Source organism: Aptenodytes patagonicus, chromosome 2, assembly GCF_965638725.1.
Source record: "Aptenodytes patagonicus chromosome 2, bAptPat1.pri.cur, whole genome shotgun sequence".
NCBI classification, from domain to species: domain Eukaryota; kingdom Metazoa; phylum Chordata; class Aves; order Sphenisciformes; family Spheniscidae; genus Aptenodytes; species Aptenodytes patagonicus.
The window spans coordinates 170369287-170389844 of record NC_134950.1 but is presented as its reverse complement, the minus strand read 5'-3'; the positions used below and the strand labels follow the sequence as shown (position 1 = coordinate 170389844).

The 20558-nt window shown below is 46.8% G+C and overlaps 2 protein-coding genes across 5 annotated transcripts in view; one reads left to right on the top strand and one right to left on the bottom strand.

Moving 5' to 3' along the window:
- Window positions 1-335, bottom strand: part of TMIE (transmembrane inner ear) — a 41325-nt gene extending 40990 nt beyond the window's left edge. Inside the window, exon 1 of the mRNA XM_076332127.1 lies at window positions 105-335. The gene's annotated coding sequence lies outside the window, so the exon portion shown is untranslated. The remainder of the gene's footprint in view (window positions 1-104) is intronic.
- The window catches only part of ALS2CL (ALS2 C-terminal like), a 51801-nt gene that overhangs the window by 872 nt on the left and 30371 nt on the right, over window positions 1-20558 (top strand). The window contains exons 1-2 of one of the 4 annotated variants that reach the window (XM_076332085.1): window positions 628-687; window positions 19986-20094. In XM_076332085.1, coding sequence (XP_076188200.1) covers window positions 685-687; window positions 19986-20094 — 112 coding nt within the window. In that variant the 5' untranslated portion in view covers window positions 628-684. Of the gene's footprint in view, window positions 1-627; window positions 688-9228; window positions 9291-19556; window positions 19576-19985; window positions 20095-20558 lie in introns of those variants that run through there. The other 3 variants (XM_076332086.1, XM_076332084.1, XM_076332087.1) reach the window with 3 other exon arrangements.

The window sequence follows — 20558 nt, the reverse complement described above, 5'->3', positions numbered from 1 at the left end:
GCAAAGAGGAGACGGTCCCAGGGCAGGGGAGGAGAGCTGGGAACCAGGAGAGGGGAGAAGCCAGGAGAAGGGAGGAATGGGAAAGGGAGGATCTTCTTAAATACCTCTAGCTGCAGTTTAATCCCCAGAGCATCATGAATCGTTTTTCCCTTCATCTTCACAGCTCCCCTTTAGGTATTTGAAGGTTGCCCTCAGTCCCTGAAGACTGTGGCCAGGAAACCTCCTCTGTAGAAGTGCGGAGGCTGCATTTGTTTTCACATGGCTCCGTCATAACTTGCCTGCCCTGTGCACCACAGAAGCACGACAAGCTTCCCCACAGAGCTGAAGGCAAACTCAGGAACACCCCTAACGCCTGCCTACAGGGAGCAGCAGCCGCATCGCCCATCCACAGCTGCCGTTTCCCTTTAAATTCTCTAAAAGCCATTCAAGTATTGAGTTGCTTGCTGAAACGTTAATGTGGAGACTGGCCAAGCGATGGCAGCCTGCCAGGGGTTTCCATGTCTACCAAGAATGTTTTGCGGTGCACCTTGGGAGAGGAACATTACTTCCTTGATTTCCCCCCCCCCTCCTTTTTCCCTCCCCTTAAAGTGACTAAATAAAGTAGCTGAAAAGTTAGAGCAGGCAGCTTTCATCACCAGCTCTTTCCATTCACATGGCTACATATCCTGGCTGACAGCTCAACCCATGGTAAGACGGACTTTCTGCTCAGGTGGTGTTTGGCTGCCGGGAGATGTTACTAAATTGTTGTTGAAGTGGTCTCGTGGGAGATCGTGGTCTTATTGCAAAAGATTTGGCTCTGTGCCATGATGATCGGGGGTTACAGCTTTGGAAATGGGGTGATGTTCAGTGCACGACAGCATCTCTCTCCAAAGTTTATTGCTTGGGTATTTTGTAGGGCTAGGAAAGGATGCGCCCATGTTTAAGACACCAGACAGTTTGGGGAGGCTGTTGAATTCAGCAAAATCCTACCATCTCTGTCTCCGTAAAACAGGAATGTTGCTCATTTCCTAGTTGCATCGAGGCAAATATTCACAAAATCCCTCCCAGTGCTGATGGACGTGTGCCACGGGAGCTGGATATAATGGTGCGATTCACCGCAACGCTGTGGGACGAAGTGCCTTTGCTTCTCCGGCACCATGTCTCCGGGCAGTTGGACTTGTTATGTAGCCGACGTGCCTCGCGGTTGCAGGTGGCTTCCAGCCCAGTGGGACGGGACCTTGCTGTCCCCATTTAGCCGCTGAAGGGAGAGGTTGGATACGGTCAACGTGGTGCTGTGGGAAGGTCAATCAAAGGCAAGGAGAGGGCCACTGATCTCATGTGGCCGCAGAAGGAAGGTCACCTCCTCCTGGTTTGCTCTGTCTCCAGGGACAGCGTTGCAGTGACTTGTCATTGCTCTTACAGCAAAGGTGGGTTGCTGACGGGCTGTCTGGTCTATGCTGCTATCTCAGTGGGGGATTTGGGAACTGGGAGGGATAGGAACAGGGGGAAGACTGGGCAAAGACTTGCTCTGCTCTTCAGAGTTGCTCAGCTGCTGGCTGGCCCTCGTCATCTTCTCCCATGCTACCTGTGTTTGAGGAGAGCCTTTCCCAGCCTGCTCAAATCAAATGGTGGCTTCTCAGGAGGAACCCAAAAAAACCATCTGGGTGATGGCGGGGGGCGGGGAGCGGAACTGATCTTGGCCACAAAAATATCTCGTGCATTAAGAAAAAAATCTAGTTGGCTTCTGCTCTCCATCTTCCTTCAGTGAGTCTCTTGCCTATCTATAGCTCTGCACTCTTGCTCCTCTTTCATGTCTCTGTGTGCCAGATGCCTCTGGCTATTGGATTCCTCTGATCCACCGACTGGATGCATCTGACATAGCTTGCCAAGGAGTGGGAATAAGGTTCCAGCATTGCAAGTGGGGTTGTGCCACCCTGCTCAGAGCGTTTGGAAGAGCCCTGGTAAAAGTCACTGTCCTCCTGCAGTCAAGCACTGTAGACCTCTGTGCCGTTTCCCAGCTGGGCTGTTCTGCAGCCCAAAAGACTCATGCGATTAAGTACTTGCTTATCTCACGGGTACCACTTCTCTGCTCCAACTTAGACAAATTTTCATGCCATTTTCAGAGCGGGAAGGGTTGTAATCGTTCTGCTGCAATGAAAGAGCAATACAATACTTTATTATTACACAGTTTTCTGGAAACGTATCCATCCAACTAACTACGGAAAGGCTGATGGCTTCAGATAACTTTGCAGAGAGGAAGAAGCTGTTCTGAGCTGAAAGATGACAGCTTGGTGCTGACATAGGAAAGTGGGGTTTTTTGGTCTGTTTTCCTGTTTTCTGGCTGTCTGCATGTATAGCAGCTCCTGTGGAATTAGGACTGACTGCCAGAGGCTAGTGTTTGTTTTCCTCTTTAGCAAGGCCTTTAGTTAGACAAGCTACCACAGAGCAATAAATAATTTGGAATCGTGCATCATGTTTCACTCTTTTAACCAAGTGGGCATGATGGGTTTATTTAAAAAAGGCTTCCTTGTTTCTGTGTGTGTTGTTACAGAAAAGTAATCCTCAAATAGAGTCCCTATGCCTCTCTTTGGCCAGCCATCGCTGTCGAAGGTAGCTGCTCTAACGACTGGTATTTCTATCTGTTTTGTTCTGTGGAGTAAGAATTAGAATTGCTTTACCGAGCAGTAAGCACATTAGTTGTGTAAAGCCATGTGGTATGGTGTCCCAAGTGAGCTTGTGTCTTTGGATATGATGTGGGGCTTGGTGTGATTGCAGAGGTGCTTGTTATCTTCTCAAAGTGTCTGTAAACCATCTGAGCTTTCCAAAGTTCTGAGAGCAATGTAGCTGACTTTTGGATGGCACCTACGGCCAGACGGATGGGCATCCTGACTCGCTCCTCTGCCCTCAGGGTAGAAGCAAGTACCACAGATCACACGGAGGGGGACACAGCTTGAAACGGTGACCATCCCCACCATGACCATCTAGTTCTCCCGCCTCGGCAGCCTAATCTGTGCTGTGTAGGACAGGAGGAGGATGGGACCAGCTGGTGCAGCTCATGATGCACAGTTTCAGCACCACCTCATTGCAGCTGGAGTTTGTCCAACAGGCTAAGGAACTGGTACAGCTTGACTAACAGGCACATGGAGACATGTTACTCTTGGGTACTTCTTGGTCCTTGCATCAGGACCAATGTTTTGTCCCTTATGCTGGTGGCCGGTGTGCTCCTGTTTGGTTTTGCCCCTTTCCAGCTCTTCCTTACTCGAAAGAGAATGAGGTGCTACCTGGTGAAGGCCATCAGCCAACAGCTACTGTCTGTCCAGGGTCTTGTCAATGCCTTGGAAGACCTTGCACTTCTACAACTTAAAGTTGTAGCGAGTCCCTGCTGGTGAGGGACCTCTGGCAATGCTGGTGCTAAGAACTGGGCCTTCCATAGACCAGGCGCTGTGTGGACATGTCATCAGAGACAGTACCAGGACCAACTGCTGTCTAACAGAGGAGAGCACAGGTGGAGTAGACTTGCCAAAGGTCATGTAAACAGCTGGGGAAATGGTATTTAGGTCATCTGGCTGCTCAGCTAAGGCTGAAATATCTAGACTGTGCACACTTCCAGGGATTAACTCTTGACTCTTCAAGCTGAGAGCTTGTGTGGGACCAATTCTGTGACGTTTAGTTTGCATCAGAGCTCTCTGTCTAGCAGACACTAAGACTGGAGGTTGTAGGAAGAGTCAGTCTCTTAACTTTGTATGGGGCTTTCCCACATAACGAAATGAGTGTGGTAAGGAAAGATGTTGAGTACATATTGATATCTTTTCCATGCCTTCTCTCCTTATGCTTGTTCTGTGCCTGTCCTGTTCCTGGCCAGTCTGGTGCTGCAATCTGTCCCTGGTCTTGCCTGATTGTCATCTCCGTCTCTCATGGACAGGAATACAGACGCAGACACGTGACTGTTTGCAGTGCCTGTTACCTGAATTCTTCTGTGCATCCTGACATGCGCGTGGAGAATTTCTAGAAGTGCTTGATTTCTATACTGGTTTACTGCTGAACGGTAGCTCAGATGTAGAAAACTTGTCTGTACCCATTGTTGATCCCAGTTTCTTGTTCCTTGTTTTCTAATCACTCCTGCCTTGCATGCGTCTCTTACCCCTTTAGGGGAAAGGCTTGTGTTGCCTCAGTGAAAAAAAAACAGGACAAGTTTGATTATCAAGAAGATTGTGAAACTTCTTTTTCATGAGATGAATAATTGCATACTTAGCTCCTGTTTCCAGCATAGTTTCCCAATGGCATGCACAAATACCGTGCTTTTGGGCTTGCAAGGCACGTGAGTTAAAGAGTACGTGCTTAGATCAGACATCCACCTCTATGTTAGAGTCCCCTGGGTGAGTGAATCTGAGCACTTCAGCTTGTTGCTCCTCTCTGGGGTGGGTGCTGTGTCAGATCCTTAGCTGGCTAAAGCATAACAGATCCAATGAGGTCCCAGCTGCTATGACTGCCCTACTCCTTGCCAAAGCCTCAGATGGTCCCATGCCGTGCCTGTAGCAAGGCAGCAGAAATATCAAGTTGGTGCTAGCTGGGATTATGGGCCTGGTGTCATCTTAGATTTGCATTGCCTCCTCCATCTCCCAACTCAGTCTTCTTTTGCTTGACACCGATGTACATCTGAAACTCTTGGGCTGTCTTGAGGGTTAAACGAAGCTGCTGATTTTTTAAAATAGCTTTTTGGAAGGAAAAGAAAGCTATATGATACTGGGATTTATGCTAGGAGGAACTATCTTTTGTTGGATGAAAAAAAAAATATTTTTCTCACATCTTCAGATAGCCTCTACCCAGGGGTAAGCAGGAGCTGGGGTTTCATTGAGTGATGCTGTGGGAATGGGAGGCTGCAGGCTGTTTGCTGCTGCTCTGGGGCATGCTTCAGTAACCCCGTATTGGAGCTGGTATAGTCAAGGATATTCTTGTAACTGAGTGAGTCCTAAAGCAGCTATTTCCAGAATGGTTGGTTCTTGTAACATGGGGTGGTATTGCCCTGGTGATCAAAAGATGTGCTGGTCAACAGCTGACTCAGCATCACCGGCCCCAGAACTCAAGAATTTGCCTGGGACCTAGTTTCAGCAGAAGAACCTGGACTATGAATAGGCTTTTGTTAAAAAACAAAACAAAACCTCCTTGATGGAAAAGGCAACTTGTTTCAGGGAAGCTGTATTTGAGGAAATTATGAGTGTGGTGAGACACTGGATCACCAGTGAAGTTGTAGATGCCTCATCTTTGGAAGTGTTCGAAGTCAGGTTGGAGGGGGCTTTGAGCAGCCTGATCAAGCAAAAGATGTCCCTGCCTATGGCAGGGGGTTTGGACTAGATGATCCTTAAAGATCCCTTCCAACCCAAACCATTCTATGATTCTGTGAAAGGAAACATTTTCTCATGAGGTACAAACTGGGGTGAGATTTGGTGGAGGTTTCTGTTCTCGTGGCTAGAAACCCTAAGCAGGAGGAGCAAGGTGAACTCCTCCTCTTAGAGTTTTCTTGATCAAACCTAGTTTGGTATATCTAGAGGGGTAAATGCTTTTAATTGCCATAGGTGGTTGAATGCCAATTTGCTGTGCCATCTATTTAAGGGCAGACCTCTTGGAGACAGTATGTTCATTGGTACCACTGCACTGCCACTGCCTCTCCCCAGTCCCTTGAGTAGGTGTTTCTAGTGACAGTGTTAAGCCTAGCTTTAAACCATGTTCCCCAGAGTGACACATGCAAGCGTAGGAAACAAAGATTTAAAACTGAGGTCAAGCAGGAGGGCAAAATCTAAAGCCTGAAACACCTGATATTGCTGTCTGTAGACAAATGAATGCTAGTAGCATCCCCTAAGCTCCTGGCTAGAAATGATATCACGTGCTCTATGTGTAAGATCTGTGGTTGCAGATAGCCAGTGACAATTTCATTAGTAACGATCCGGACAGATAATGGGAGAGAGACCTAGGGCTGATAGGGAAGATTTCTAAAGACTTCCGTAGAAAACCACTGTGTTTATTTAATAAAAACTGTTAGTAGAAGAACCTTCGTTCTGACAAAACTCCAGGCATGGATTCCTTTTTTCAAAAAGAAAAGCTGCATCTGTCAATGTGTCCCTTATTTTGTTGTTGTTGTTTCTTTTTTACAATTGAAAGTCTCTTGGGTCTACTTTTTTTTTTTTTTTTTTTTTTTTACTTCAAGTTTTTAAACCAACAAGTTCCTAAGATCAAACCAGGACTTTTTGTCTTCAGGTTGATCAGGACTGAAACTTACCTATTTGCAAAATATGTCTTTGGGCATGCCTTTTTCCCCCGAATCAAAGCTGGATGGGGAAGCAATTGCAGTATTACATTTACAAGATGAGAAGCATGACTCAAACACAGCCTTAGATGCTCTTGAAACATCTGTGTCCTCATCACTGTCCTGTCTGCTGCAGAAATGTTCTGGACAGCAGAGCACTATTGACACTTACCCTTTATCAGTCTTTATCTTAAGAAATACTGCCTATAAAATATAGGTGATGGACCATGCTGTGTCTCACCCTCCATATCCAACCCAGACCTAATCTGGTCTTAAAGGCTGGATGTAAAGATGTCCAGTGTGTTGAAGGTTCCCACCGCAGATGCAGAGGAGTCAAAGTGGTCCTAGTTCTAGGATGGCTCGGTGGTTGCTCAAGTAGCAGCAAATCACTGGCATTTTTCACCCAGTGTTTTAAGGCAAAGCAGTGAGAATTCATGCTGTAACCTGTGGCAATCTGGTAGCTGCTGCACAATCAGCTGAGAGTTGTCCATGCCATGGGGACAGGTTAGCTGACGGGGGGAAATATCCTGGTCTGGAAGCTGGAAGTCTTATCTCTGTTGAGGACAGCATGTAGGGGTCAGAAATGTGAAGCTGTTCAGAGGAAGATAAAGGAAAATCCTGGCTGTCTGGTTTGCTGTCAGAGGCATCCAGAGGAGCAAGGGTGATTAGGGCTGGGGAGAAGTGGGAGAAGAGGAAAAGCAGCAAATGAGTAGGAGCGTACTGAGAACTGGGTTGCACAGATCGTGACTTGCCTTGTGCACATCCAGGAGAGATGTCTCAGAGCTGAAATGCAGAGGCGCAAACATCAGGACTTGGGGCTTCTGCTGCTGCTCATGAGGGTTAAGGCTGAGAAGCTGCCTGGAGGTCTCGGATCAAACGTGACATTTGTGCAAATTCTGAGCATTTCAGGAAAACTAGCTGAGTGACTGGAAAGAGAATTCTGCTGAGGAAACACAAGCAAAAGTAAAAGAGGTATCCCAAACCAAATTGTTACACCCCTCTGTGTCAGCACAGCTTCAACACAGCTTTACCAGACTGGAGTTAAAAAGAATAACGGGGGAAAAACATGAATCCAAAGCACACACAACAAGCCGCTTGACCAAAACTGTACAGAAACAAGCCACAAAGCTGAGCTTGAGGCCCAGACCCAAATGCACTGAGCTTGAGGCCCAGACCCAAATGCACTGAGTGGGTTGAACCAGAAGACCTTAGATGTAAGGTGAGCTCTCCAGTGTCCATCTCCCCCAGTGTGGAGCAGAGATCCTAGGCCTTTCACACAGTGCTGCAGGGGAGCTGGAGAACCCCAAACCTTCATGCTCAATAGGGAAATGCTCAGCACTGGGATCTCTGAAACCGTTCCCCCTTTCTGGAGGCGAGGTGCTATCAAAAGCTCTGCCAGGGAGCAATCTCCATTCATATAGGGTCTGGAGGCTGGGAAGTCCTCCTGGGCTCAAGCCACCTATGCAAAGACTTTGAAAGGACTTGAGGCGCCTGTCTTCCATCTAGTCCCTTGTGGGTGAGCACTTCCTCAGAATGCGGAAAATCTGATTTCATTCCAAATCTTGGAATGGAGGAAAAAGGTCTGTAATTGTGCTGAAGTCCTGATCACCATCTCTTTGACTTCACAGCTTGCAGAGCAGGTAGGAGGCCAGCAGTGAGCTCATTGCTCACTCATCCTTTCCATTCCCTGGCTGCATCCTTCCCTGGTATTGTTCCCTGCTGTGTACGAGGATTGCTGCTCTGAGGGTTGCTGCTCTGCCTGCCCGTGTGGTGTAAACCATTGTGTTGAGGCAGACAGTGAGTTATGGGCACATCCCTCTCTGAAAAGACCCCAGGAGTCCGACAAAGTGGGAAGGAAGTCAACACAACAGAAGAACCTCTCCGAAGAAAAGGTGATTGAGGCCTCTCTTGTCTCCTGTTACACCCTGAGCATCCTTGCTATAGAAACCGACTTGTCCTGATCCCTCAGCCCGCAGTAAGTTCCAGTAGTTTGTAAAAGTCCTTGAAATTATATAGCCCGGGAGGAGGCAAGCTGCTGAGTCATAACATGTCGGAGCGCCTGGGAAAGAATGGGGCTTTGATAGTGCTCTTCAGCACGCTCTGAAGCAGAAGGGGAGGGCATGGGGCTTTTGTCGGGCAGCGTATCTACTTTTTCCGATGTGGAGAGCGAGTGCATGGCGGCGGCTGCTGCTTTGACAAAATGCTTGTGGGGATTTTCTGTAATTGGAGATCAACTGGAAAAATGCTTTCATGCTTTAGGAGGTGGGGTGGTGGCTGAGCTCCAGTAGATGGGCTGGGGAGGGCTCTGGGTCCTCCTGATAGACAGACTTGGGGGTTTGGGGTTTGCTTTTGGTTTTTTTTTAGAAAGAGGGGAAATAGTTACTGCTGGCTGAGGTGTAGCAGAGGACAGACTTTGTATGCATCATGTGCAGGCTGTCACACGCTCTCAGCAGCAGGCTCTGAATAGCAGGAAATGTTCCATTTCCCAGGGTTTCCGTCTGGGAGCTACAGCAAGCGCAGAAGTCGCACGAGGGGAGAGACTGGCAGAACAAGGAGAAAAAGCCCAGGAGCTTCATTTGGCAAACTGCTATGGGAATGCACTGTAGGTGAAAGGGGATTAGAGCTGAGAAACGCCACTGTGCGAAGAAAAACACGTCCTGTCCTTTTCCCTTTCGGCTTCCTGTGTTTTAAGTTTCCCCAACGCGTGAGCTGCAAGAGTATAGATCGCAAAATTTCTTGTCCTTTCAAAAAGGCAAATAACAAGCAGTTGCTTTAGAAACCCTATTTGCACGGGTTTCGTAACTGTCTCTCTGGGCTCTGTGGGTGTCTCATCTAATGAACAGGCCCAGATCTGTGTTTCAGCAAACGAGGCGGCTGGATGTGGGAGGGAAAGGTGGGAGGGGAGAGCGACGGCTCCGGGAGCACCGAGTATTTCAGGACTCGGAAGCTCGGAGGAGCTGCTGCCATAGCATTTACCACGGGGGAATTTTAATTGGCCGCCTTATGCAAGGTACGTTGCTCTACACGCTGGTTATTTTTGGGTTTTGTGACCAGTGTTCGTTGGTTGGTTGTTTTCCCGTCAATCCTGAGGCTCAGTTTTATGTTTAGACATGTACCATAGGAGGGGTGTAAGATCAGCCTTAGCAGGCTGAAGGGACTGTTGAAGGTAACGTGCTATGAGTAAAAGTCCCGAGGCAGAGTAAAGTTTGGGAGTATTTTCTACAGGTAGAAATTTTACCTGTGCCAGTGACCAAAGGTGTGGAGTGCATTTTCCTGGAGTGTAAAATGTACTTTCATGCACCCCTGTGCTTCATCTAGACAACACACTGGCCTTGCATAAAGAAGGTATGTTGTCTTTAAGGTATTTAATTCCCAGTAAGGTCCAGATTTGCGGCATTAAATCCTCTGCTCGCTCTCACCTTGTGTTTTCCAGAAAGGGATGCTGGAGAAGCATGTGCATGCGCGGTCCCTCTCCTGCAGGCAGCTGCCTGATCCTGTGTGTGTTGGGGCTTGCTCCTGTTTTGAGGGAGGGATTTTCCACCCGTGCCAGGCAAGCAGGCAGCCTCACCTGGCAATACAAGCCTGATGAAGTAAGGCTGGAAACCGTGCACTCACGCTGGGGTTGCACAGCTTGCCTGGCAGAGGAAAGAAACCAATACCCAACTAATTAGTCAGGGCGAGAGAGGCTGATAAGCTCATCTGGGTTTCTGCAAGGGAGGGAAGCGGTCAAGAGCTTGCAGGTGTCTTAGGTGTTAAGTGAAAAGTCTGGGTCAAAGGCCCAATTATAGGGGAACCGTAACACACTTAAGACTTTTAAAAAGTAACAAACAACTATGTGTTTAGAGCCAGAAGAGGAGGAGCTGCAGTTCACAGGAGGGACTGTTTTTAAACTTTAGCTTAGTTTAATTTGGACCTGAACCAAAGTTGTGTCTCTTTGTCTGTGGAAATTTCCTATGGCCTGGAAGCTTCCTAGACCTTGCAGCTGCTCCCTGAACTTGGTAGTTTCGTTACTGCCACTGCAATGACTTCAATTCCCAATGAGCCGCAAGACAAGATTTTTGAGGATCCACAGGGAAACCAGGCAGAATTGTCTGTCAAGACCCTGCCTCCGATTCAGTAATGCATTTTGGAGTCAAACAATATCAGCAAGTTCAAGAGGGTAAGATAAATTCGGGGACAACAGGTCCATAGGCAGATACTAGGAATAGGGTTGCACCCTTTGAGATCTCTAATGCAACAGTTGGTTGTTGGGGAATACCAGAGGAATGGACCTCAGAAAGTGGCCAAGCTTATGTTTGTTCTCTAAGTAACAGCTCTTATTCTTACTGCCAGACCAGCTAGACCACTGGCCTGACCTGGTCAGGTATTGTTTACATTCCTGTTGAATTGGAAAGTACTTTGCTCATGCAAAGTACTTTGGGCTCAACAAACAGGAATGTTCTTGTGAAACAGTTTTGTCAGAGCTTTGACCAGCTCTTCAGGTGATCAGAAGACGTGGGTGCGCTCAAAGCACCTCAGTGAACTGCGGCGTCTCGGAATGATGATCAGAGGTTAGGAAGAACCGGCAACTCTTTGCAGGTCTGTCCTGCCTTCAGCAGCTTGTAATTTGTCCTCCAAGAGCACCTGAAGGGTTTGATGAAACACTAGAAGCTTCCTACTACACTCAGTCTTTAGTAAAGGCCTTGGGCACTAGAGGAGAGACGAAGGAAAATTTGGCAGTTCTTCAGTCAGGATTGTTGTTAATGTTCCTGGCCATGAGTGAGTTTAAGGGACCCAAACAGAAAGCAGAGAAAGGCTGGATGTAGGGATTAAACTAATCCAGGCAAGTCACTTTTTTTTTTTCTCCGTTCCTGTTCCTTTGTATGGACTTCAGCCCTGCCCTATTTCTGGCAGGTATTGGGGATGCCATGCTAAAGGCTGTGAAGTGCTTGGGCTTTGCATGGGTCACTTGGTAGGGCAGATCTGGATGGTTTTTCATAGTGACACCTCATTAGATTTTGAACATTTCCTCTGGCATAAGTAAACATCTGTGAGATGGGAGGAGAGGCAAGTACTGGTGTCAAAAGGCAGGGCAGCTAGAGGATGGTTCCAGAGCCTCACTTGTGAATATTTGGTGGAGCCAGCCATCTCAAAAGTGGCTATTGTCACGCTTTTATGATGATTTTCTGTCTTTTAGCACAAAGGAAGTGAAATCCCCTCTGGTCCTGCTCAAGTTCTGGAGGTCCTGAGTGGAGAGGGTGGTTCAGGGAGATGACGTTACTGTACGTTGAACTCCATCTCATCTGTGAAGCAGTTCTGCTACCAGCTCTCCCATTGTCCCAAGAGACACTCCTCTGATATTGTTTGTGCCTCTGGGTTGGTTTCCAGGCTGTAATTCAGAGTGATACTCAGGGTCTGACTCAAAACTGCTTCGATGTAGATGGTTACATGTATTCTAAACCCCAGATGTGTAGCGTTCTGTCATTTTTCTTGCTTTTTGAGGCCATGCTGAAATCCCATTTGCTTTGGAAAAGCAGAGTAGGCATATTGGGAGTATGAGGTCAAGGGAGAGGAGCTCCTGCTCCCAAAGCTGCTACCAGAGCTGTGACACAAAAATTGTCCCTAGCTGTTGTCTTCTGGCTTTCCCATATTTCTACTCCAACGGAGAATTATTGAGTTCCCTGTTCTCACAATCGCCTGTCCTCTGCTGCCTCCAGACAACCTGTAGTTTTTTCAGGCTGGGTCTGGAGTTTCATCCAGTAACCCCAGGTCATTTTGTGTTGCATATGAGTTGCTGGGTCAAAATAGTTATGCTTCTACATGTATAAGCTGCTTGCAAGTGATAACAATAATGATAGTGGGAGCTACAAGGCCATGAGGGATTAAAACACTAAGTAAATGTCATCTCACCTGCGGGCCTTCTCGTCCTTGCCTTGTTATTTGCAAAGGCTGAATGATATCCTTAACTGTGGCGAGAGTGATCTTCTCCAGCCTTAGTTGTCAACAAGTAAAGGGTCTTATTTGAGCGGTTTAATTCTATAGCTAGTGGAGAGAGACCAGGTATGCCCAAAGGCCCACTCATCTCACTTAACGCTGGATTAAATTGAGCTGCTCATGTGCCTCTTTGTTGGTTACAAAGGGAGTCCGGGGTGGGTAGTTCAGCCTTCAGACACCCAGAAAGGGCAGATGGGTTTTGTCCTTTTGAAGTCAACTAGAGGTTTATGGTTGTTTTTATTGGGCTCAGGAGTGAACTTCCTAAGGAAGTTGAGCTTCCAATTTGGGTTTGGGGGAGGAAAAAAAAAGCCAGGTCAGATAAGGTTTGTGTAAAGCTTTTGTGTTCCCTGTTTTTGCAAAAAAAAGAGAAAAACACACTCCCCTCCCACACACATAGCTTCCTGTTTTTCCTGTTTTTTCTGTGTTGAAGATGGAAGACAACAAAAATCGGGGGGAGGTGGGGGGGGTGGAAAAAGGTTCTCCTTGGGCTGAAAAATCAATTATACAGCCTGAGTGATTTCTGAAGAGAGTACTGAATGTTTGTTTGGCCCTTCGTAAGCTCCTGGATGCACAGTGCTATCCTAAATTTGCTGAGATTTTAACGTGGTTGATATTTTGACAACCTTGCATCGTCTCTTCTTTCAGTGCTTGAGGTCCTGCCATGCAGGTGACCAACAAACAATTTTATGACTGATGCATAAAATCAGCGATATCTAGCCAGGCTATCTCACCTCTCGTAATGCAGAACATCATGCCTGGAGAAGAACACCACAAAAACTGGAAAGGGTTGTAGTAATACTTCTTCCGTATGTGCTTCTTCCCTCCTCAGGGACTTCCTGAGCTGGACTTGATGCTTTTTTTTTTTATTAGCTTTTAACTGATTTTTCCTCCATGGACTCGTCCAGCTGCTTTTGAATGCGTGTATAGTATTCTCATAGCAACGGCAGACTCTTGTGGCAATGAGTTTGATGGCTTAATTAGACGTGGTGAGGTCAAATGTCCTGCTGTTCATCATGAGCTGGCCCCATTGCTTGAGGGTAGAGGTGGTTGTGCTGTGCCCCAAATGTTTGCTGCGTGGCCTCATCTGTGTATGAACCTGGAGCGACCGAAAGCCTGAGGGTCTTGTGTTCAGGGAGAGAGTTTTGATGGATTTCTTCATCTTCTCATGTTTTTAAACTGTGTGGTGCACTGTGCCTACCTACTTTCATTGCTGTCCTGCTCAGCGATTTCCCCTTGTAAAGAAAACATTGAACCAGATCTTGCCTAGTTTCTTCACCAGGCTGGCATCAGCACACTCCCTGTATCCCATGCTAAAGCCTAATCCAAGTAACTGCTACCTCTGTTGTTCTCTTTCTCCTTTTTATGCTCCTAAGGACTGTCTTGGGATTCAGGGTTTTATTGTCTTTCTGCACTGTTTATTCCCAATTACCTCTTAACTCATTGTGTGTTTCTGTCTGCTTATGAGGTGGCTCCGGTAGGTTGAACGCTAATTCATCCCGAGTCATGACCATCTGAGGCTTGACAAGAGCAGAGTCTGAATGGGAGAATTTGCTCCAGTGTGTTTTGTGTTGGTTAAACAAAGCCTGGAATTGTTTTTCCACATGACAGAATGGTCTTTGTGCCAGCCTGAATGCAGGCTCAGCTGGAGTGTGACACGTGAGGGGGGATGTCGTTTGGAAACACAATTAGGTTGCATGAGGATACTTGGCCCCTAGAGAAAAGCAGCAAAGGTTGGGACAGAAAGAAGAGCAAGGTCTCGGTGTTGGCCACCAGAGTTTGCTCCCATGGCCTAAGGAGCTCCTGAGTTTATGGGCTCTGAGCTGGCACTACTAATTGAATGAGGAGATCCCACCCTGCTCGTGGACATGTTTATGTGATGGGGAATGGATCCAGGTTAAAAAGTAATCTGGCAAAGAAAGCTAGGGTCCATGGCCCAAGCTCAAACACATCTTTCCTCTCCCCCCTCCACCCCTTAAGACCAACCCTTAATGCTAATCCATTTTTTTCCCCAAAAAAACCCCCTATTTTTGGTCATATTAATCATAATTATACAGATGTTGAGCTGACCAAGGGGAGGAAACAGATAGTCAGCTCTATGTTCATTCTGGTTTAAGGTCCCAAGATTTGTCTGTTATGTCACACACTGTGATGTGACGTGCTGATCTGTATTGACTCAGTCTAACAATAAACTTTGAATAAGTTTATCTGCTAATTTCTGAGGGAGAAACTCCCTAATGGCAGGTTTTATGCAGAAGCGTATATTATTCTGCCCAGTAACGTGTGTCCTTTAGAGCTGTACACTGCTTGGGGAAAGACATAATGCTCACGCAAAGGGTGAGTGAGTGGTTAACAGCAGGGGAGGACTTGTGTGTCCTTCTGGGAATCTAGAAGACAGTCTGGCAAGAAGAGAGTTTTAGCTTTCAAATGCTTTAGACTGCATCCTGCTGTAAAGTGGAGAGGCATTTACCAGTCCAAGCGTAAATGCCCATGTTCTATATCCCATTCTTAGGTGGTTTTAGTTGTTTTTACTTAGAAGCAACACCATTACTGGCATGAGAGAAAGTGGCCTAGAGAGTGAAAAGCAATATCTGAGGAAGAGTTTCAGGTTTACCCTGACAGAGAAGTATCTTTAGTACCTCTTGGCTTCAATTTGGAACGCTTTTATTTACTTCTGAACTAGAGCTTGAATTAGAGCAGCTTTATCCCTGCCTCTGCAAAGATGATGTACTCGCTTGGCACGGGCTGTAGTAGCAAGGTGCCTCGTCAGCTGCATGGCAGCAATAACTTGGCCGCTTCTCAAAGGGCGGAGAAGGGAAAACTTAGCCTGTTTGAGGACTGTATGTGACAGAGTGATGGACTGGCCTCATTTCTGAGGCAGTCGGTAGTAGAAAGGAAGGATGAACTGCAAGGATGAATGAGATTGGAAGGGCTGCAAAGGCACAATGCCCTTTAGGATGGCTGATGCAGGGAAAGAGAAGAGTTTAAGGAGAGGAGGGGCTACAGCAAACATGGTCGTGGCATTTACATCCCGAGTGGTTTAGGATTAAAATGCTCTGAGCACTCCCTGAGTCTGGTATTGTTCATGACTGGTTTCTCCCATCTGAGAAGTGTTTTTGTTGACTGATAACCTTAACTTCAGCACAGAGGGGGATTCACAAGAGGAAGATGGAAAATGAATAGCCTTTCTGTGGATGTCCAGTTTGTTCCGTAATGTACAGGAGCTATTAAGATTGTTTGACTAGATGTGCGTTTCCATGAGAAACTTTGTCACATCTGAAACCTATGGGGCTTTCCAGACATTTTCCTGGTGGAACAGCTGCCTCAGAGCTACAGACTCCAAAGTAGAAAGAGGTTCTATGCAAAGCTGACAATGAGGCTCAGCATTCCACCAAAATGTCTCTTTGCTTGGTTTCCTATTTGTTCTACCCACCCTTCTGGCAATTTCCTGAAACTGGGTATAACAACCTGTCGTGGCTCCTCAAGACATGTATTTTCTTGCTGAAATGTGCATTTAGCAGCTTTGGACAGACCCTACTGTGAGGATGAATGTTCCTCCAGATGACCCAGGCTGCTCCCATCTATTGGATGCTCAGCAACCGCTTAGGTTGGTATTAGCTGCTGCATCACCCTTTTTTCTGCCCTCATTGTCATGCTCAGCAGACAGGCCAAGAACATGATGAGCCACAGAGACCCAGCAACTCCTACAGAAGTTGTTTCTCAAGGTCTTTTTTCCTGTTTCTACATGAATACTATTATGTGTCCCTTCTCTAATTACAGACCTGTGCTGTACAGCTTTCTTGTACCTTCATTTAAGGAGAATAAACAGATATGTCTCATGCTTTTGGAAAATGTTCTCCTAGGGAGATCTCATCATTCCTCATGAGAGCCTGAAGCAGGCCGGTGACTGTTTTGTTTTGCCAGTGGAAGTCTCCATCCTCAAAGGCTATAGACGTTCTGATTTTGCACATAAAACCAGGCACTGTCATGCTATGGGCAGCGAGTGGACCCTTCCTTGGAGGTGCACCTCCTTCAATTCTGGCCATCAGGAGCGCACCATCTTCAAAGGTCTTGACTCCCTAGCAGCAGAGCCATGCAAGAGCAGACTAAAACCTTGTGAACGGGCTTCGGAGTGGCTCTGCTCAAGCTTGCCTTGCCCTTCATGGAGCAAACGCAAAATTACAAAACCACTGAGTCACGCGAAAGCTGTGTCCGAGACAGCGGAAGACAGCATGTGACAGCCCCGGGTTTCTGCTCAGTGTTCCCATCACCCAGCGGCACTGCAGCTTGCGTTTGGTTTTTCACACGTGCGAATGCACAATGTGACCTCTGCGTGCCCTTGGCCGGTCCCGATTGTTTCTTTTGCCCTCTATGGCTGAGCCAGCGTTGGTTTTGTTCACTAGGTGATGAACTTCAAATCTTCTTTGCCTGACTGGGCTAGAATAAGTGTGCAAATGCTGTTCTCACTGAACTGATGGGGAAAGCCTGGAAATGGTGGCTGAAACTCACGCTTACCTTATTGGGTGATGTGATGTGATGTGGCAACTTAGGTCTTTTTGTGGTGCCAGAAGGGCTGTTTTGAAAGCTGACTGGTGCTGCTCGCCCATTCAGCAAATGATCTCTGACTGTCATGTTCAGGCTGGAAGTAGCCCACAAATTTTCCCAGGAAGGGTGAGAACATGATTGCTAAAAAGAAAAAAAAACAACAACAACAAACCCAAAACAAAACACGGTGTTAAATCTGTATCAGGCTATAATGGAAAAAATTATCCAAATGCTCCTGTTTTTTGCAGAGTTAGCTCGGGTGTCCGTACAGTGTTGCTACTGCAGGGGTTTCTCAACCCAGGTACTGCACCATGGGAATGCTTTGGGGTTATCCCCATAAGATCTGAGCTCAGGTCTTCATGGGTAATAGACCCTCAATGAACCAGTTTTGCAGATGGGCAGGAGGCAGAGTATGGGACCAGCTGATGGTTGGAAGGGGCAATGTTGCATCCAGATCAGTAGGTCCACCTTGGACATACATAGTTCTTCTTCCAGGTGACCACTACAGACGTCGCCAAATAACACTTAGGCTGGGGCAGTGATGGTCCTGTGGTGTTGTGCATGTGTTCTTCGGCCCTGAGGAGGCTCCTCAGCCTCCTGCCTCTGCTCGTGGACTATCATGGTCCTGTGGAGCAAAGCTGTGGGTATCTGCACCCTTGGTTTGAGTCATTCAGTTTACATTTAAGCCATCTGTATGTAATGAATTGGTGGCTTCTCTGGTTGTTTTAATAAGAGAAGAGTTTGGGGAAGACTTTCTGAATCTGGCATCTAACACCCATTCTTCTTGTTTTGCACAGGATAAAACATTTTCTTGCAGAATTAAATAAGGACCAGGTGGAGAACAAGCCCCTCTTACAGCAGAGCAATCTGAAATGATGCAGTCGTCTTCCCTTCTCCTCCAAAAATAGACAAAATAGTCAGGCTTTTAAAAAATATAAATAAAACCCACCAGACTGTTACTCAGTGAGCCTAATACGACCCCGCTGACTACCTGCTGTTCTGTTGAAGCCTTTGAAAATGAAATGCTGTCACGTATCCAGCCTGATTTTACTTACTGATTAAGCGAGTTACTTATACTTAGAAATTTCTAACAAGCTTGAGTGCTCTCTAGGACCTGTGAGAAACAACTTTATCTTTGTGTCTACAAGACAGGGGATTAAGTGGTGGCAAAAAATAAACTTTTAGATCTGTCCTCTTGGTGCTCTGGGGTGAGAGATGGCTGGCTGCTGTTTTGTTTTGCTTTTCTCCTGGCTCAGTTGCCTTCTCTGGGAGGGGCCAGGAGGAGTTTGGATTCCAGCTTTTTGACCCGTTTGCATGCCTAGAGTTTTCCTCGGGGATGAATCGCCAGTGTTCCTGCAAAAAATAGCCTTATGGTCATGCAGACCTTGATGTATGAGAACTTGTAAACTAATGAGATTATGGGATTTTTTAATGCTTCCCATTTTTTCAGACAAATGAAATTTAGGAGGCAGTGGTTACTAAGGAGAAAACACTGTCATTCATCTGTGCAGTCAGTTGTGTCTGGATCCAACCACCCACTTAAAGCCAGGCCAGCTAACCACTCAAACTGCAAAGCATCCCTTGTTTTATGACACCATTTCAGCCCAAGCTCCAGGATGACCTGGAAAGGGAGTTCCTAAGCAGAGTTTGGTGACATTAGGGAGCTCAAACTCTTATTTAGCAAGGAATCCACCCACGTGCGAAGCTTAAAAATGAGATGTTCCCACCTAACTTAGTCACCCCACCCCGGTGACTATTTTACAGTCCATGCTGAGATGCTTGAAGTATTTCTTCCCATGAAGTACAAAGTAGGGTTAAGCTTCTATGTCTAACTTCCCGACATCTCAACACAAGGAGAATGAATCTCACCTATTGTTTGTAGCAATCGGGATAGAGGTCCGGGATATCTTAGAGTACGCCACCAGCAGATAGCCTCGGTTCAGCTCTTCCTGGAAACAGCGCAAAGACTCTAGTTACGTCTCCATTAGTAAATAAATTAGGTCTAGCCCCATAGGCAAGTGGTTATTGCATAACCTATACATAGCTAATTTCTCCTTACCTCCCAAAACAGCACGACTATGTGCAAGCTACCCGTTTCAAATGGTCCCTGGACCATACCCGAGAATTGTCTCGGGGAGGCACTAGTTGGCGCGCATCAAAACTGTGCCAAAGTCTCTGCCACCAATTTAGCAATGTAAATCTTTGCAGCATAATGCCATATCATCGTTTGCTTTTACTATTGTGAATGTAGCCTTTGAACGTGCGCTACAGCCAGGCTAAGGATAAGTGCGGACAGATGATATTCAGCCCCTTGAGTTTGCTGTTTTGCTTCACACAGTTAAAAGAACCTCGGAGTTTTGTATTTTTATCACCATTAGTAATATCAGCTGATTCTGCCCAGAGTATTTTCACCACCTGGCCTTTTTCCAGAGCAATCTCGTATGATACGCTATTAGCTGGCTGTGTCCACTTCCTCTGATACATTTCTTTCGGGAGGTAAGGCTGGGAAGGAGGAAGCTACGGGAGTTTGCTCACATGGGTTCGCTGCCTTTCTTTTTTTTAAAGTGCTGCCCACTTCCACTTTAGGCAAGCTTTCCTAGTTGACGCAGCAGTTGTGACATATAACCAGCAGTGCAGTGTCCTACTCGGAAAGGAGTAACACCAGACCTCTGTTCCTCTGGAGGGTTGGATGTTTGGGCATGGCTGGCACAGCTCTGCAGCTCCGTACAATAGCTTTTAATGCCAAAAGGTGCAGACTGAGGCAACTGGGCAGAAAATTGGTGAGAGATACGGGAAGAGATGCTCTGCTTCATCCTTTGCTGCCTTGTACTTCAGAGATTTTCTTCTGGGAGAATGAATCTGGCACTAAGCAGGATTCACACGTATCAAGAAGTTTAGGGCCTTTCCAGTCATGTAGAAGAGGTACCGTGGCCCACCTGAGAAGATCTTCAGTTGGGGCATCAGGAAAATGGGCTGTAGCCTCGGTGGTCGTCTGAGACACCAGCTCATGTTGAGCTGTCAGGTTTCCGTTTCCTCTTCTAACATTTTCAAATGCTTTTTGGGGACAGCAATCACACCTGTGTGTGCTGTTAAGAGCAGGAAAGGCTGATGGTTTGCAATGAGCTCTGAAGCTTTGGTAGATGGATACTCTTGCAAGGGAGTTTATGTGTGCCTTCTGTGTTGTATCCAGGACATGTGCACGGCTGAAGCAACTGCATCTCTGCTCCAAGTGGAAGAAACCTTCTTGGCATGCCTGGCACGGATAGATGCCCTCATCCTCAAGCCTCTGCTCCAGGCAGGTAGGTCAGAGCAGACTACTTTTTGTCTCTGGTTCTAGCCTTGAGTCACAGGCACACCTACGAAGGGAATTATAATTGAAATTCCATGGCTGAGGACTTTGCTGGGGGCTGGTTTGCTGGAGTAAGTGGTACATAGAGTTGTTTCATTTAAGATAGGGAGCTCTTAAGGATGCCTGTGGCCTTTCATTCAAGCCTAGGACTGTGGTTCCTGTTGTTTTCAGAGGTTAATCCAGATTCTAACCAGTGTCAGCCTGTACACCTGCTCCGAGGCTTGTTTCCAGCATGGTGCGTGGAAATCCAAAACGCATCTCATGTATATGTGACCCCTAAACTGTGCCCATTCTGCCTCCCTGCTCTTGGTCCATGCTCATGCCCGTCTTTGAAGGTAAAACTTGTGGGTGCAGGTTCTGAGCTGGCAGTTAATCAGAGCAGCTCCACTGAAATAACAAACCCATATAAATATT